This window comes from Schistocerca gregaria, chromosome 3 (genome assembly GCF_023897955.1).
Source record: "Schistocerca gregaria isolate iqSchGreg1 chromosome 3, iqSchGreg1.2, whole genome shotgun sequence".
In the NCBI taxonomy this organism is placed as follows: domain Eukaryota; kingdom Metazoa; phylum Arthropoda; class Insecta; order Orthoptera; family Acrididae; genus Schistocerca; species Schistocerca gregaria.
The window spans coordinates 616181774-616200463 of NC_064922.1; the positions used below are offsets into that span (position 1 = coordinate 616181774).

The following is an 18690-nucleotide window of genomic DNA, read 5'->3' on the forward strand; positions in this document are numbered from 1 at the left end:
CTGCTCAACTATAAAGAAAGATAGAAAAACTAGCGGAATAAGGATTTGAGGTGAACAACAAAAGAAGGTGGAAAGTGTCAAATACTTTGGTAGTATCATAGAGGAAATGGAAGAAATGAGAAAAAGATTAATGAACGTAGCAGCAAGCAGAAGCATTCCTCCTAAGTGTTAGTAGTCTGATTTGGAACAAAGATGTCCCACAAAAAGGCAAAGAAATAAAATGTAGAAATTACTATACCCAAAACTAACCTATGCATCTGAAACACGAGTAACGAAGAAAAGACATGTAAGCAGGTTACAGGCGCGTGAACTGAATTTCCTGAGAAGTAGGATAGGAGTAACAAGGAGAGATAGCATGAGGCATGAAAGGGTGAAGGTAATGATGAAAGAGTAACCCTTGCAGAGCAGGATAGGAACATCAAGGCTAAGACGGTATGAGCAATTAAAAAGAATAGGAAACTAGAGCGTTCCCAGGAAGATACATGAAATGGAGATCCTGAGGAAACGACCAAGAGGAAAACCAGTGGATAGATGGGTGAAAGGTGTGGAGGAGTGTATTAAAAAAGAAAAGAGGAGTGGACTGGACCAGAATGAACACAGCAAGGAAAACAGGACTAGATGGCGAGCCTTATGTTCCAAACAGACCCTGTGTGTAGGAAACTGTTCAAGGTGATAATGACGATGATGATTATGAGTTTTCTGTAAGACCTAGGGAGCTTAATAAAGTTAATTAGTTCACCTTGCCTCACAACCTTCTCTCCAGCCTTTAGAAGAGCGTTCATAAGATTTAAAAAAGCTTCACACTACTTCGAGTCTTTCCCCCTTTCGGGTAAGGCGAATTCTAGTACAGAAGGGATGTCCTCCCAGGAAATTTGCGTCTTAACCTGAGGAACTAGAGGCGTTATTACTCCGCAAACGGGTTTGAAAGCTTTCGCGCGTACTCCCTTCATCGATGCATGATTCGTGCCGCACTGCAACCGTTACACTGCTCTAAACATTAGGAGACAAGGTGTAATGTCATACGCTATGCAAATGAACTTTTTGTTTGTTTTTAGTAATATTAGCACTTAATTCTAGGGCACTTGTTTCAGACGTAGTATAATACCCACGAATTTACTGTAGCTCTTTTTTTCTGTGATGTTCAAGATATTCGATGACAGTTTTCGACAAGTGGATTAGCATAGAAGTAGCCATATTACAATGCCCTAGCACACCTGGCCAAAGTTTTGAACATTCACTTCCAGTCAAATCCGCGTGACAATGGGTTAGTTAGGTAATCCACGTGTTCCCGAGGGACGCTACGGTAAGGGAAGACAGGACAGCCAGTCAGTGTACAAGATTTCTTAGAAATTAAATTAAATGACAATGTTGTGCTTAATAATTCACAAGTTGTAAGTACTTTTAACATTTACTTTCTCAACGTAACAGCAAATGCAGGAGTGAACTGTTCAGTTGAAGAAGTAAGAGGATATATCAAAAAAGTCATTCCACAAAACTTCAAGCAGCTACAAGCAGCACCAGCATCTACAAAAGTTCTAAAAAACAGAATCTCATGGGGGGTTGATGGAATCTCAAGACAGAAATCTGAAAAGTTACGCTGTCTGAAAAGTTAAGTAATGTACTTAGTGATATATGCACTCCATCACTGGCACAAGGAGTTTTTCCAGACAGGTTAAAATGTGCAGTTGTTAAACCACTTCTTAAGAAAGATAAGAGGACAGACTTAAAAAAATTATCGCCCAGTTTCCTCACTGACATCTTTTTCCAAAATATTCGAATAAGTAAAGTACTGAAGAGTAATCTCACACTTCATTGGAGACAATTTAATTAGCATGTCACAGTTTGGATACAAGAAGGGTTACTCGACTGAAAATACTATTTACAGATTTATTCAACAAATAGCACAAGCCCCAGATAATAATATATCGCTAGATGGCATTTTTTGTGATTTTCCAAAGTGTTGATTGTGTAGATCATGCTACTTTCTTAGAAAAACTCAACTTTTATGGGACTGATGGCTTTAGACGCAGATGGTTCGAATCAAACATAACAAATCTAATGTAAAAAGTTGTGCTCAATAATTATGACAATGTCGGAAAGGTAGAAAATTTTAGTGACTGAGAAACAATCAGAAAGGGAGTGCTAGAGGGTACAATTTTTGGTCCGCTCCTATTCCTTATATCAGCAAGTGCCCTATCACTTAACAACGTTCATAATACCAAATTGGTACTTTCTGCAGACGGTATTGCTGTTATACACTGAAGTGCCAAATAAACTGGCATAGGCATGTGTATTTAAATACAGAGATATGTAAACAGGCAGAATACAGCACAGCGGTTGGAAAATCCTATATAAGACAACAACTGTCTGGCGCAGTTGTTAGATTGGTTGCTGCTGCAACAACGACACGTCATCAAGATTTAAGTGAGTTTGAACGTGGTGTTGTAGTGGGCTCGCGAGCGATGGGATACAACATCAAAAAATGGTTCAAATGGCTCTAAGAACTATGGGACTTAACATCTGAGGTCATCAGGCCCCTAGACTTACAACTACTTAAACCTAACTAACCAGAGGACATCACACACATCCATGCTCGAGACAGGATTCGAACCTGCGACCGCAGCAGCAGCGCGGTTTCGGACTGAAGTGCCTAGAACCGCTCTGCCACAACGGCCGGCGTCACAGCATCTCCGAGGTAGCGAAGAAGAGGGGATTTTTCCAATACGACCATTTCACAAGTGTACCATGAATATCAGGAATCTGGTAAAACATCAAATCTCCGACATAGCTGTGGCAGGAAAAAGATCCTACAAGAACGGGGCCAATGGCTAATGAAGAGATTCTCTCAACGTGACAGAAGTGCAACCCTTCCTCAAATTGCTGCGGATTACACTGCTGCGACATCGACGAGTGTCAGCATACGAACCATTCAACGAAACATCATCGATATGAGCTTTCAGAGAAAAGGCCCACTCGTCTATCGTTGATGACTACATGACACAAAGCTTTGCGCCACGCCTGGACCAGTCAACACCGAGATTGGACTGTTGCTGACTGGAAACATGTTGCCTTGTCGGATGAGTCTCGTTTCAAATTGTATCGAGCAGATGGATATATACGGATCTGGAGACAACCTCATAATATCATGGACCCTGCATGTCAGCAGGAGACTGTTCAAGCTGTTGGAGGCTCTGTAATGCTGTGGGGCGCTTGCAGTTGGAGTGATATGGTACCCGTGATACGTATAGGTACGACTCTGACAAGTGACACGTACGTAAGCATCCTGTCTGATCAAATGCATCCATTCATGCCCACTGTGCATTCCGAGGGACTTGGGCAATTCCAGCAGGACAATGCGACACTACACACGTTCAAGTTTGCTACAGAGAAACTCCAGCAACACTCTTCTGAGTTTAAACACTTCCGCTGGTTTTCCAAATTCCCAAACATATACATTATTGAGCTTATTTAGGATATCTTGCATCATGCTGTTCAGAAGAGATCTCCACCGCCTTGTACTCTTAAGGATTCATCGACAGCCCTGCAGGATTCATAGTGTCAGTTCCCTCTAGCACTACTTCAGACATTAGCCGAGTTCACACCACGTCGTGCTGCGGCACATCTGCGTGCTAGTGAAGGCCCTACACGATACTATTCAGGTGTACCAGCTTCTTTGGCTCTTCAGTGTAATAAATCCCATTAAGAGAAAGCAACAGAAGATTTGGTAAATAATATTTTCCAAAGAATTAGTAAGTAGTTCTCTGACAATGGACTCTGCCTAATTTTGAAAAAAAAAAACACGCTATTTTCAGTTCTGTACAACAAATAGAGTCATACCAACAACTGGTGTAGCACACGAGTAGGAATCAGTAAATAGGATGGAAACCTCCAAATTTTTGGTTGTACACATTTATGAAAACTTGAAGTCGAGGAAGCATCCTACTGAGCTTCTCAAAAAATTAAGTTCAGCTACTTTTGCTCTTGATATAATTGCTAATTTTGGAAACAAATGTATCAATCTCCTGACATATCTTGCATATGCCTGCCCGTCCCACCAACTTAAATCCCATTGAGCAAGTTTGGGATGCATTGGGGAGACGTGTTGCACCAATGACCTTTCAACAGTTGCCAACCGCACTGGTGGAGGAATGGAACGCCCTACCACAAGAACTGTTTACCAACCTTGTGGCCAGCCTTGCAGTGCATGCGCTGCCGTCCGTGGTGATCACACACCATATTAATGTGCCGCTTTTTGTGAGTCACAAATCATGTTGACACCACAGTAATTGTTGTCTTTGAATAGAAGTGTCATTTCTGTTTGTCTCGTTGCGCATTTCTTTCAGTTACCTTTTGTACTATACTATAGCAGTTTTTTCTGTTTGGTGCAAGTTTCATTGAGCTACGTTACTTGGGAGTGACACATCGTACGAAAGTTGCTTTCGTCCTTAAGTTTTCCACGTCAGTGTATTACGTCTGCATATGACTATCATTGCGTATACTAAAATAATGTGAGGCACGAACACTTTTTTGACGAAACTACATTTACATTTATAATAATAAAAATACTGACTTGACTTAAATGAGGCAGATCCTACCTGCTGATCAATCTACACCGAGTCATTTAGCCTTATGAAAGAAGCAACAGAAGGATCACTTGGTGATAAAATTTCTATAACCACATTGTGGTGTAAGTCATTTGATCCTAGCTAAATGTTTTATTGAGAATGTTGAGAAACAACGCACTATAATTTTTTTTTCTAATTTAGTAGTATGTTTCAGTTCGAACGTGTCATGTTTTGATGTACAGCGAAAATATCGAAACTCAAATAGATTTTTCAACTGTTGACGAAGAAGATAATACATAAGCTTCATTACAACATCGCCCTCGCGGCCCGTGCAGGGCTACACAATGGCGGCAGCTGGTTCACGGCTGACCAAGAGGTTGCGCCAGAGTCTGTTCGACGCGATGCTGCACCAGGAGCTGACGTGGTTCGAGAAAGAGGAGAACGACATCGAGAGCCTGTTGCACCTGCTCAGGGTTGACGCTGCCAACGTCCAGAAGGTGAGCTCCTTTGTGTTACATGTAGCCTACACTTGTTTTTGAGGGCCATTCACAGCCACTTCTAGCCAAGTTCAAATGGTTCAAATGGCTCTGAGCATTATGGGACTTAACTTCTGGGGTCATCAGTCCCCTAGCACTTAGAACTACTTAAACCTAACTAACCTAAGGACATCACACACATCCATGCCCGAGGCAGGATTCGAACCTGCGACCGTAGCAGTCGCGCGGTTCCGGACTGCGCGCCTAGAACAGCTAGACCACCGCGGCCGGCCAAGAGTGATTTCCATGTGTATAATGAACTTAAGGGATACCAAGGGATTAAACTACTGGCCATTCAAATTGCTACACCACGAAGACGACGTCCTACAGACGCGAAATTTAACCGACAGGAAGAAGATGCTGTGATATGCAAATGAGTAGCTTTTCAGAGCATTCACACAAGGTTGGCGCCGGTGGCGACACCTACAACGTGCTGACACGATGAAAGTTTCCAACCGATTTCTCATACACAAACAACAGTTAACCGGTGTTTCATGGTGAAACCTTGTTGTAATGCCTCGTGTAAGGAGAAGAACTGCGTACCATCACGTTTCCGACTTTGATAAAGGTCGGATTGTAACATATCGCGATTGCGATTTATCGTATTGCGACATTGCTGCTCGCGTTAGTGAGATCCAATGACTGTTAGCAGAATATGGAATCGGTGGGTTCATGAGGGTAATACGGAACGCCGTACTGGCCTCAACGGCCTCGTATCGCTAGCAGTCGAGATGACAGGCATCTTATCCGCATGGCTGTAACGGATCGTGCAGCCACGTCTCGATTCCTGAGTCAACAGATGGAGACGTTTGCAAGACAACAGCCATCTGCACGAACAGTTAGACGACGTTTGCAGCAGCATGAACTATCAGCTCGGAGACTGTGGCTGCGGTTACCCCTGACACTGCATCACAGACGGGAGCGCCTGCGATGGTGTACTCAACGACGAACCTCGGTGCACGAATGGCAAAACATTTTTTCGTATGAATCCAGGTTCTGTTTACAGCATCATGATGGTCGCATCCACGTTTGGCGACATCGCGGTGAACGCACATTGGAAGCGTGTATTCGTCATCGCCATACTGGCGTATCACCTGGCGTGATGGTATGGGGTGCCATTGATTACACGTCTCGGTCACCTCTTGTTCGCATTGACGGCACTCTGAACAGTGGACGTCACATTTCAGATGTGTTACGACCCGTGCCTCTACCCTTCATTCGATCCCTGCGATACCCTACATTTCAGCAGGATAATGCACGATCGCATGTTGCAGGTCCTGTACGGGCCTTTCTGGATACAGAAAATGTTGGACTGCCGCCCAGGCCAGCACATTCTCCAGATCTCTCACCAATTGAAAACGTCTGGTCAATGGTGACCGAGCAACTGGCTCGTCACAATACGCCAGTCACTACTCTTGATGAACTGTGGTATCGTGTTGAAGCTGCATGGGCAGCTGTACCTGTACACGCCATCCAGGCTCTGTTTGACTCAATTCTCAGGCTATCAAGGCCGTTATTACGGCCAGAGGTGGTTGTTCTGGGTACCGATTTCTCGGGAAGTATGTACTCAAATTGCGTGAAAATGTAATCACATGTCAGATTTTCATCTGCATTTCTTCTTGGTGTAGCAATTGTAATGGCCAGTAGTGTATTATACAAATCATAATACTGTCTCCTATTTTCCTAGCAGTGCTTGCAGAGTACCTGTTTTCATCGGCTTATCGCCGCATTCGCAAACGTCTGTTCATATTATGTGGCAGAAAACACAGTACAGTGGAGAAGGTTACGATTCGCTAGGCAAGAGCAGGCCAACTGAGATGCTGCAGAGAAATTCTGATTTCGTCTGTCGGTGCACAACCTTAAGCTTGAGTACAAATGACATTTGTATACTCCAGTGTCCCACACACGGAACACTTCGCCAAACAGTTGGATTCCATGAAGTCTAGATGCTACTGGTTTATCTGTATACTCAACTCTTCCACTCCAACATGAGCTGGCCTTCAATACATTCACTTCAGACAACATACAGCTTGTTATTGATGTTGTTGCTGTTGTTACTGTTGTCAGGAGTCCGAAGACGGGTTTGATGCAGCTCTCCACGCTAGCCTGCCTTGTTCAAGCCGTTACGTCTCTGCATGACTGCTATTGCTCATACCTCTAATATGGTCTGGTTAACTATATAAATTTGAACCTGCTTACCGCAGCCAAGCTTTGGTCTCCTTCTTAGAGTTTCCATCTCCCAGGCTTCCTCCCACTACCAAATCAACTGTGCCTTTAATTCTAACAATGTATTCTATTAACCTCGTTTTTATTTTATAAAGGTCTTTCCTCCATATTTACACGGGACTCCCATTCGGAAAGAGAACGTTCAAATTCGCATCCGGCCATCCTGATTTAGGTTTTCCGCGATTTTCCTAAATCGCTTCAGGCAAATGCCGGGATCGTTCCTTTGGGAGGGCGTGGTTGAATCCTTCCCCATCCTTCACTAATCCAACTGGACCGATGACCCCGCTGTTTGGTTCCCTCCACCCACATCAATGAACCAACCTCCCCAGTTGAATTCAGTACCTCTTTTTTATTTACTCGCTGTATCTATCTAATCTTCAACGTAGTTCTGAAGCACCAAAATTCAAAAGCTTCTGAACTCTTTTTGCCGGTACTGTTTATAGTTCCCATTTCCATTCTGTATAAGTCTGCGCATCAAATATTACTTTTAGGAAAAACTTTCTGACATTTAAATTTATACTCGATGTTAACATTTTTCTCTTTCGGAAAAGTTTTCTTGCTGTTCCCAGTCTACGTTATACAGGGCTATTCAAAAAGAAAGAATAGATTTCAAACATTTATTGCTTCCAAACTACAATAGATAGAAACACAATTCCAACATTCCTGGAAAGAGCAAAATTCAAACTTTTATACATTCAATGTGAGCACCATTTGATACACGACAAATATCAAAGCGGTGGTTCCTTTCCTGACACACGCGAAGCAGCTGGTCTCCCGTTGTCGATTTCACAGCTTCAACAATGCGGTTTCGCAGACTTTCAACAGTGTCGGTCATGGGGGGAGGGGGGGGGGATAAAAGTGCGCTCTTTTACGTAACCCCACAGATAAAAGCCACAAGGGGTGAGTCTGGAGGCCCGGGGGACCACCGGCGTTGAAGGTCATCTTCTGCTCTTTCTCTTCCAATCCAACGTCCAAGACCTCGCACCTTGTGACTTTTATCTGTGTGGTTACGTAAAAAACCGCGTATTTATCCCCATTGTGCCTCTTGAAAGTCTGCGACATCGCATTTTTGAAGCTGTGAATTTGATAACGAGAGACCAGCTACTTCGTGTGTGGCAGGAAATGAGCCACCCTTTGATATTTGTCGTGTAAGACACCGAAAGCATAAAAATATGAATTTTTCTCTTTCCAGGGACGTTGGAATTGTTTCTATCATTTGTAGTTTGGAAGTAATAAATGTCTGAAATCTGTTCCTCCTTCTTGAATGACCCTGTATATTCTCTTTACTACTTCCGTTATCAGTCATTTTGCTGTCCAGATATTAAAATTCGACTATTACTTTGATACTCTCGTTTCCTAATCTAGTTCCATAACACTGTCTGACTTAATTTGAGAACCCCCCCATTACTCTTGTTTTACTTTTATTTATGTTTACCATATAATCTCTTTTCAAGACACAATCCAATCCGTTCAAATGTATTTCCAAGTCCTTTCCAGCATCTGACACAATTACAATGTCGTCAGAAAACCTTTACGGTTTTAATTCTTATCCCTGAACTTAAATTCCCTTCTCAAATTTCTAATTACGTTCCTTTACTGCTTCTTCATTGTACAGTTCACTAACACGAGAGTAGACTACAACCTTGTCCCATTCCATTCTCAACTACTGCCTCAATTTCATCACTTAAGACTTCTAGAATTAAGGTCTGCTTCCTGGGTAAGTTGTAGATAACCTTTTGCTCCTTGTATTGCAGCTTTAATAACTCCAGAATTTCAAATACTGAACTCCAGTCAACACTGTCAAAATCGTTTTCTAACCCTACAAATGCTGTAAATGTTAGACAATAGTAGCAACAAGTTTCTTAAATACTGCGCCTCTGTGGCAAAAGGAGTTTATGAGCGCTCAACGCTGAAGTTATCAGCTTCGGCAAAAGTACTGTGTGATTCGATGGACGTAGCAACTGTGAATAACACTAGTGGAAATTGCTGGTTCCAAGTACAATAATTATCTGAAAATGGCTTATGAAACTCATAGTTTTCACAACTGTTATTTACTGCAGTAAAATAAGTCTAATCACGCTTTTATTTCATTGCAGAGGCACACTAATATATCACAAACTTACACATTCATAATGTTGAATGACGGTTTGATTGTCACCCATGGAGAATGAAATGAGGTGTGTGGACGACAGTAGATTTGTTTAGTTAACTTCTTTTTCCAGTCCTCGGTCATAGTACATAAGGAACGGCTTGGTGCAGGCGTCCAGTTGCCTAACATATGCAGGAGTTAAGCCTCTATTCAAGAATGGGGATAAAGAGATACCATCGACTGCAGACCGATTTCGGTTTTGCCAGCATTCTCAAAAATTTTAGAAAAAGTAATGTACAGGCAGCTTCTCAACCATCTGACCACAAATAACATATTATCAAGAACACAGTTTGGATATTTGAAGGGTTCTGATTTCAAGAAGGCTATTTACGCCTACAGTGAAAATGTACTTAATTCATTAAATAGTCTGGAACCGTGTGATCACTACGGTCGCAGGTTCGAATCCTGCCTCGGCCATGGATGTGTGTGATGTCCTTAGGTTAGTTAGGTTTAAGTAGTTCTAAGTTCTAGGGGACTGATGACCTCAGACGTTAAGTCCTATAGTGCTCAGAGCCATTTGAATCATTTCATTAAATAACAAATTACAAGCAGCAGGTATTTTCTGTGATTTGTCAAAGGCATTTGATTGTGTGAACCACAACATCCTTTTAAATAAATTAGAATTCTATGGTGTCACAGGCAGTGCAAGTCATACCTCGCTTACAGGAAACAATGGGTGTCAGTCAAGGGACTGGTGAATTAAGTCATCAGTCATCATCAGAATGGGAAGAAATTACATGTGGTGTCTAACAAGGATCCGTCTTAGGGCCACTGCTTTTTCTTGTGCACATTGATGATCTCTCATCAGTTACACTGCAAGAAGCAGAGTTCGTTTTGTTTGCAGATGACACAAATAATGCAATAAATAGTATGTTGAATGTAGTTCTAGAAAGATCTGCTAATGATATTTTCATGGATATAAATAAATGGTTTAAAGCCAACTCACTGACATTAAACTTCGAAAAGACTCACTATATGCAATTCAGAACCTGTAAGAGGTTTACACCCAGCATATGCATAAAGAGCAGATAGAAGAGGTTGACAGTCTTAAATTCCTGGGATTACAACTTGATAATAAATTCAGTTGGGAGGAGCACACCACAGAACTGCAGAAACGCCTTAGCAAATCTGTATTTGCAATTCGGGTATTAGCAGACATAGTCGACATAAAAATGAAAAAGCTTGCATACGTTGCCTATTTTCATTCCATAATGTCATATGGTAAAATATTTTGGGGTAACTCTACAAGTCAACCAAAAGTTTTCAGAGTCCAAAAGCGTGTAATATGTATTATTTGTGGAGTAAATTCACGGTCGCCCTGTAGAAACCTCTTCGAAGAAATGGGTGTAGTAACTACTGCCTCTCAGTATATTTACTCCTCTATGAAATTTGTCCTAAATAATGATCTCTTTTTCCAACAAACAGCTCAGTTCATACATACAATACAAGGAACAAAAATAATGTTCACAAGGACTTAAAAGCACTTACTTTAGTTGAAAAAAGGGTCCACTACACAGGAACATTCATCTACAATAATTCGCCAACAAACATAAAAATTTAGTTACAAATAAAGATCAGTTTAATAGACTCACTAGTGGGCAACTTCTTCTACGCCATTGACGAATTTTTTAATAGAAACAAATGATGTGTTCTATATAGTCATACTATTAGTATTGTTACTTCAGCTTAAAAAAATTGACATGTTCCACATCCACGAGGAGCTCCTCAGCACGGATGTATGGAGCGAAAAACAAATCTAATCTAATCTAATGTTATGCTAAATAAAAGACGTCTAGCGTTGCTGATAGCTCAGAGGTGTCACTCGAATGCTCTTGCCAGCGACAGCTCTGGCTGCAACCGTGGTGACAGTGTGGCAGCGCAGCTGGCGACGCCGAGAAGGTGGCTCTGACCTCCCTCCAGCGAGTGGGATTCTCTCTGCTCTGGCGCACGCTGCTTTCGTGACTCAGAGTAGGCTGCCCTGTTCCGTGGTCGAACAGCAGACCCTGTACTGCGTTCCAAGATGTTGCTCCGGATGTCTCAGGCTCGTGGTTAGGCTGTGATACTGAGACAAGACTATTTTAGCAAATGGCTGAGTACTTACACGCTCCAGACTATGTTCATATAGGGCTAATGGACGTACTCTAACTACTTCTATAGTGACAAGTGGGTAAAGATTTCGTCCTTCCACTAGCATACTGTAGCTCAAAAATGGTTCAAATGGCTCTGAGCACTATGGGACTTAACATCTGAGGTCATCAGTCCCCTAGAACTTAGAACTACTTAAACCTAACTAACCTAAGGACATCACACACATCCACGCCCGAGGCAGGATTCGAACCTGCGACCGTAGCAGTCGCGCGGTTCCGGACTGAAGGACCAAGAACCACTCAGCCACATCGGCCGGCCATACTGCAGCATCAGCTATTGCTGTACCACAAGCAGCTGGATCTGTTTAGCAATGCATGCCGGCCACGTTTTACTTAGCAACACAGTACACTCTTGCCTACCTGCATCTGACTCTGTTGCAATTCACTTCCACTCTGGCGTACTTTTTGAGCGAATAAGATCAGTACGCTACGAAAAGAACTTGACCGTCGTCCAGAAAGAATTGGTCATAACCTTTTCCAGTTTTGACAAATCGGTTCTGTTTCCATTGCAGTCGTCAACCGAACCCGTGCAGACACCCTACCAGTTGTCTTGAACACGTAGAAGCCGAATAGTACTGACAAAATGTTGGAGGTTGTGCAGGGGCATTTTCTGAATCTGAAGCAAAAAGGGAGACAGCGAGGTATTTAGAGATGAAGTACAAGTTTGGACTGTTTCAAGTACAGGAAAGGAAATCCTATCAAAGGAGCTATTCGAGCATTTACCCAGAGCGATTTAGGAAAATCACAGAACAGCAAAATCAGGATGGCGAGAAATGGGTTAGAAATATTATCCTCCCCAATTCGAGTCCAGTGTCCTAAGCCCCGCGCCACCTCGTTCTGTTTTTTGCACTTATGATGATTTTTCTATTTTCTGAAACTAACACATTTGTTAACGTCTAGTCCAGTTCTTGCCTCCCCAGACTATCAGGAACAATCCTTACTGTCCTGTGACTCCAGCAGTGTTGCCTTAGGCTGGGTTTTGAGTCTGCAAATAGATGGACAGGAGCACTCAGTAGCATATGTATCCAGACAGCTTAGAGGGGCAGAAACTGAGATAAAAACGCTGATGTTAATACTCAAAATAGGTTATTTCCGATATTATTTATACGGATATCATATTAAAGTAATTATCAACCATACAGTACTCAAATTATTATTATTGGATTGGATTGTTTGGGGAAGGAGACCGGACAGCGAGGTCATCGGTCTCATCGGATTAGGAAAGGACGGGGATGGAAGTCGGCCGTGCCCTTTAAAGGAACCATCCCGGGATTTGCCTGAAGTGATTTAGGGAAATCACGGAAAACCTAAATCAGGATGGCCGGACGCGGGATTGAACCGTCGTCCTCCCGAATGCGAGTCCAGTGTGCTAGCCACTGCGCCACGTAGTACGATAAATGATTATTAGAACATACAGATGCAAATAGTATGTTAAATAGAAGGGCGTCGTGTCTCATTTTGATTCGAAGTAATATAGTATCTCGGTGTGAGGGAGCAGTGGTCTCCGATGGGTTAACCCAGAGTAATTGCATTTCGTTTGACTTCTTATTTCCATTTCTCTTAATACCTGGATTGCACTGAATATATCTGCAGTACAGCGGAAATGTCGACGGTATGCGCCGTGTGGCTTGGTTGGAAACAGTCTTGTTCTCTTTACTAACAGTGCTTGCTGTTGACAATAGTAATGCCTAGTTTACTCTTCTACTTCAAGCTTGCATTCAGTATGGCTCAGCTCTGTCTCGGATTTGTTTTTCTCGTAGTGTTAGTGGTATGTTGATAGTAAATAACAGTACCATGTGTTGGATTACTGATGACGAGTAGCCTTATATGCACTTCATCTATGGTTTAGCCAAATGCAATGGAAATGCAATATGACGCCATGCTGAGCAGTTCGTGCAGTGATAACACACACAGCACAGTACCTTTTCCTTTGTCTAAGGATTGGTGCGTCACACTGAGTTTTGTATTCAATGTTGTGAAGCTGTTTTCACAGAAAAAACCCAAATGGGATAACAAACTCAAAAAATCACAGCTACATTATTTTCTCTATAAGGACTCAATAGAAGCCACAAGTGCCTTCTACTGAAATACTCAGAGAACGTCCTCCCTGAAAGCCTCCGAAATGATGTTTATACACTTCAGGTTAATCCTTTGTACCTATTTCATCAGTACACATCACATCATATGCATCACCACAGATATCACATCTAAGATGGTTGTAATAATGTCACTTCATATGTGATGGGTAGAAACGTAGACATCTAGTTTTCACTAACGCTTCGAGACGACACTAAAATTCCACAATGCCAAAGAGGGCACACTACTGTCACTGAAATGCAACTGGGAGCCATCAACACAAACTGTTTGCGACGTCTAAGCTCTGAGCACCCTTGTACACCCCAGGACAGAGGCTGGCCTCTTTGTGGTACAGGTGTGGGGAATAGCAGTATACTACAACTGGCAACTGGGGACTCTGTCTACATGGGCTGTTGGTAATATCTGAGCTGCACTTTCACTGTAGGCTTCAGGAGAGCAGCTGGCGCTGGTGGTGCAGCTGTGCAGCGTGGTGTGGGCGAGCGCGCTGCTGTCGCTGTACTACAACTGGCAGCTGGGAGCTCTCACCTTGGGACTGGCTCCGCTACTGATCTACGCATTGCTCTACCTGTCCAAAACTGTCTCCAGGAGACCCTTCGACGAGCTCGAGGAACTCAACAAGGCAGAGGCTGTGAGTACACAAGCTGTTTGTTGATAGAGTCACTAAACTAGTGTTAACACAGTCATATATCTCTGAGAGAGAGCAAACAAAATTCATTCCTTGCAACAGTATGTTACCAGTTACGCAAGATAAATTCTCCATCATCAAGCATCAAATATCTCAGCATCAAGATCCCATACTCTGAGTGTACACTCCACATTGCTGTGTAGACTTTCCAAAACTAATAATTCTGCTCATAATCAGCCAACAGTGTTGTTCACCATCAGCCGAAAGCAGGTAGCGTTACTGGTTTAGGGATGGTGCTATTCATAACTGGCCAATGGCGGATAGTTATTAAGTTCACTGTAGAAAATATTAGTCAAGACCTCAAAAGAACGCAATAGAGCTGTGTAGGTGATGTAGAACTGGTACCAGGAACTCATGTGACCACCACATAAGTCATGGCACTGAAATGGTGTTTATGTGACATTAGGTTACACACTGAAGAGCCAAAGAAACTGGTACACCTGCCTACTGTCGTGTAGGGCCCCCACGAGCAGGCAGAAGTGCCGCAACACGACGTGGCGTGGAGTAGAATAATGTCTGAAGAAGTGCTGCAGGGAACTAACGCCAGGAATCCATAAATCCGTAAGAGTACGAGGCGGTGGAGATCTCTTCTGATCAGGCCGATGCAAGGTATCCCAGATATGCTCAATAATGATCATGTCTGGGGAGTTTGGTAGTCAGCGGAGATGTTTAAACTCAGAAGAGTGTTCCTGGAGTAACTTTGTAGCAATTATGCACGCGTGGGGTGTCGCATTGTCCTGCTGGAATTGCCCAAGTCCCTGGGAATGCACAATGGACATGAATGGACGCAGGTGATCAAACAGGATGTTTACGTCCGTGGTACCTGTCAGAGTCGTACCTAGACGTATCAGGGGTGCCATATCACTCTAGCTGCAAATGCCACATACCATTATAGACGCTCCACTAGCTTGAACAGTACCCTGATGGCATGCAGGGACCATGGATTCATGAGGTTGTTTCCGTACCTCTATACATCCATCCATCGATACAATTTGAAACCAGACTCGTCCGACCAGGCAACATATTTCCAGTCATCAACAGGCCAATGTCGCTCTTGACGGGCCCAGGCGAGGCGTAAAGCTTTGTGTCGTACAGTCGCTCCGGAAGCCCATATCGATGAATGGTTCGCCGTTAGCACTTGTTGGACGCCCAGCATTAAAATCTGCAGTAATTTGTGGAAGGGTTGCACTTGTGTCACGTTGAACGATCCTCTTCAGGCGTCTTTGGTCCCGTTCTTGAAGGATCTTTTTCCGGCCGCAGCAGTGCCGGAAATTAGATATTTCACCGGATCCCTGATATTCGCGGTACACTTGTGGAGTGATCGTACGGGAAAATCTCTACTTCCTCTCTACCTCGGAGATTCTGGGTCCCATCGTTCGTTGGCTGACTATAACACTACGTTCAAACACACTTAAATCTTGAGAACCTGTCATTGTTGCAGCAGCAACCGATCTAACAACTGGCCAGACACTCGTTCTCCTATATAGGCGTTTGCCGACCGCCGTGCCGTATTCTGCCTGTTTACATACCTCTGTACTTGAATTCTCATGCTTATACCAGTATCTTTGGCGCTTCAGTGTATAAACAGCACAGTAAAAGGGGATGATGTCCTACTTATTGGTATATCAACGTATAGAGCCAGTCTGAGGCCCAAGAGGCCGTTAGGGTCCCTAAGCTGATAGGGTCGCCAGCATCACCTATGCGCAAACTTTCTGCAGAGGATGTGTGACAATTACACTCCTGGAAATGGAAAAAGAACACATTGACACCGGTGTGTCAGACCCACCATACTTGCTCCGGACACTGCGAGAGGGCTGTACAAGCAATGATCACACGCACGGCACAGCGGACACACCAGGAACCGCGGTGTTGGCCGTCGAATGGCGCTAGCTGCGCAGCATTTGTGCACCGCCGCCGTCAGTGTCAGCCAGTTTGCCGTGGCATACGGAGATCCATCGCAGTCTTAAACACTGGTAGCATGCCGCGACAGCGTGGACGTGAACCGTATGTGCAGTTGACGGACTTTGAGCGAGGGCGTATAGTGGGCATGCGGGAGGCCGGGTGGACGTACCGCCGAATTGCTCAACACGTGGGGCGTGAGGTCTCCACAGTACATCGATGTTGTCGCCAGTGGTCGGCGGAAGGTGCACGTGCCCGTCGACCTGGGACCGGACCGCAGCGACGCACGGATGCACGCCAAGACCGTAGGATCCTACGCAGTGCCGTAGGGGACCGCACCGCCACTTCCCAGCAAATTAGGGACACTGTTGCTCCTGGGGTATCGGCGAGGACCATTCGCAACCGTCTCCATGAAGCTGGGCTACGGTCCCGCACACCAGAGGTGTTGCGACAGGCGTGAATGGAGGGACGAATGGAGACGTGTCGTCTTCAGCGATGAGAGTCGCTTCTGCCTTGGTGCCAATGATGGTCGTATGCGTGTTTGGCGCCGTGCAGGTGAGCGCCACAATCAGGACTGCATACGACCGAGGCACACAGGGCCAACACCCGGCATCATGGTGTGGGGAGCGATCTCCTACACTGGCCGTACACCTCTGGTGATTGTCGAGGGCATACTGAATAGTGCACGGTACATCCAAACCGTCATCGAACCCATCGTTCTATCATTCCTAGACCGGGAAGGGAACTTGCTGTTCCAACAGGACAATGCACGTCCGCATGTATCCCGTGCCACCCAACGTGCTCTAGAAGGTGTAAGTCAACTACCCTGGCCAACAAGATCTCCGGATCTGTCCCCCATTGAGCATATTTGGGACTGGATGAAGCGTCGTCTCACGCGGTCGGCATGTCCAGCACGAACGCTGGTCCAACTGAGGCGCCAGGTGGAAATGGCATGGCAAGCCGTTCCATAGGACTACATCCAGCATCTCTACGATCGTCTCCATGGGTGAATAGCAGCCTGCATTGCTGTGAAAGGTGGATATAAACTGTACTAGTGCCGACATTGTGCATGCTCTGTTGCCTGTGTCTATGTGCCTGTGGTTCTGTCAGTGTGATCATGTGATGTATCTGACCCCAGGAATGTGACAATAAAGTTTCCCCTTCCTTGGACAATGAATTCACGGTGTTCTTATTTCAATTTCCAGGAGTGTAGTAGCGGAGAATGTTATGAGTCAAAGTACAGGACAACAGAAGCAAAGTGTTCATTAAACACGTATCTGTCATTTGTGACATAATTGGTAATTAGTTAATAGTGCCATTCAGTTCATTTGCAGATCCATATTTACTGGAAGTTTTTGCTTCTATTCTCGTACAGTTCTCCCATTTTGTTGTAGCCATGAATTTTGGTCGATCATTGTACATATAATGCTTACGGATCAATAAATAATAAACTTCGGTGGCTCACACATATCTGCAAATATTTTGATTTGACGCTATTGCAGTAACAGATCTGTCAGTTTAAATTGGTATCGTCATCAGTAATCGAGCCCTGGGCCAGAGCGTGGAAAGCAGTGTCATAATGCAGCTACAGGAGATGATAATTGTGGCTTGGGTAAAATGTTTCAGATGGTACATTAACCTCAGGATTTTATGGTCAATAAATCGTGACCACTTTTCACAGCAAAATACCGAGCGCTTCGTCATGCTCAGTGACGAAGAATAAACAGTTTGCGGATACTCTCCTTCCCCATAGCATAGTCGACAGTGATATTCAAACAATGTGATAGTAACTACTAACACTCAATTCCAGACCACAGTATTTAATAAGTCTCCCTGACTGGTCTTGCTCCATGCTAGTACACTGTTAATTTTCTGCTTGTTCAGAACTTTTGTGATATAGGCTGCACTGCATATTTACTGTTTTCATAACGACGAACTAGCTGACGGAAGTACGCATGAAAAAAAAAAAAGATATTGGCGTTCTTATCGAGAAAGAAAAGCGCAAGAAAGGGAAATGAAACACAATCTAAGACCACCAAAGTTTCTTTTGTGAGTTTGTGCAAGCAGTGAAAAACTTGCAAAGATGTTATTAAGACCCTCCTACACCTACAACTCGCTCTTCGGGAGTCGATCTGTTGCTGGTTCAGGTAACAGCTTACTTTATTTTCTTATAGCCAAAATTTATTTTGTTTCTGCAAAATTAGGAATTTTTAATGAATAAATTAATTTTATTAGTGTAATTCTTTTTATTACAATCAGCAAAGATACATGAAATGTATTCGCAGGTGCGAATACAGTCTACCATCAACTGTACAATGGAATGACGACAATGAACGTTTGTGCGAGACCGACTCGAACCCGGTTTTCCCGCTCATCGCGAGCGGTC

The 18690-nt window shown here is 43.8% G+C and overlaps 1 protein-coding gene across 1 annotated transcript in view; it reads left to right on the plus strand.

Moving 5' to 3' along the window:
* Positions 1-18690, plus strand: part of LOC126355531 (ATP-binding cassette sub-family B member 5-like) — a 188199-nt gene that overhangs the window by 101743 nt on the left and 67766 nt on the right. Inside the window, exons 8-9 of the mRNA XM_050005875.1 lie at positions 4901-5062; positions 14145-14348. Of these exons, the coding sequence (XP_049861832.1) occupies positions 4901-5062; positions 14145-14348 (366 nt within the window). The remainder of the gene's footprint in view (positions 1-4900; positions 5063-14144; positions 14349-18690) is intronic.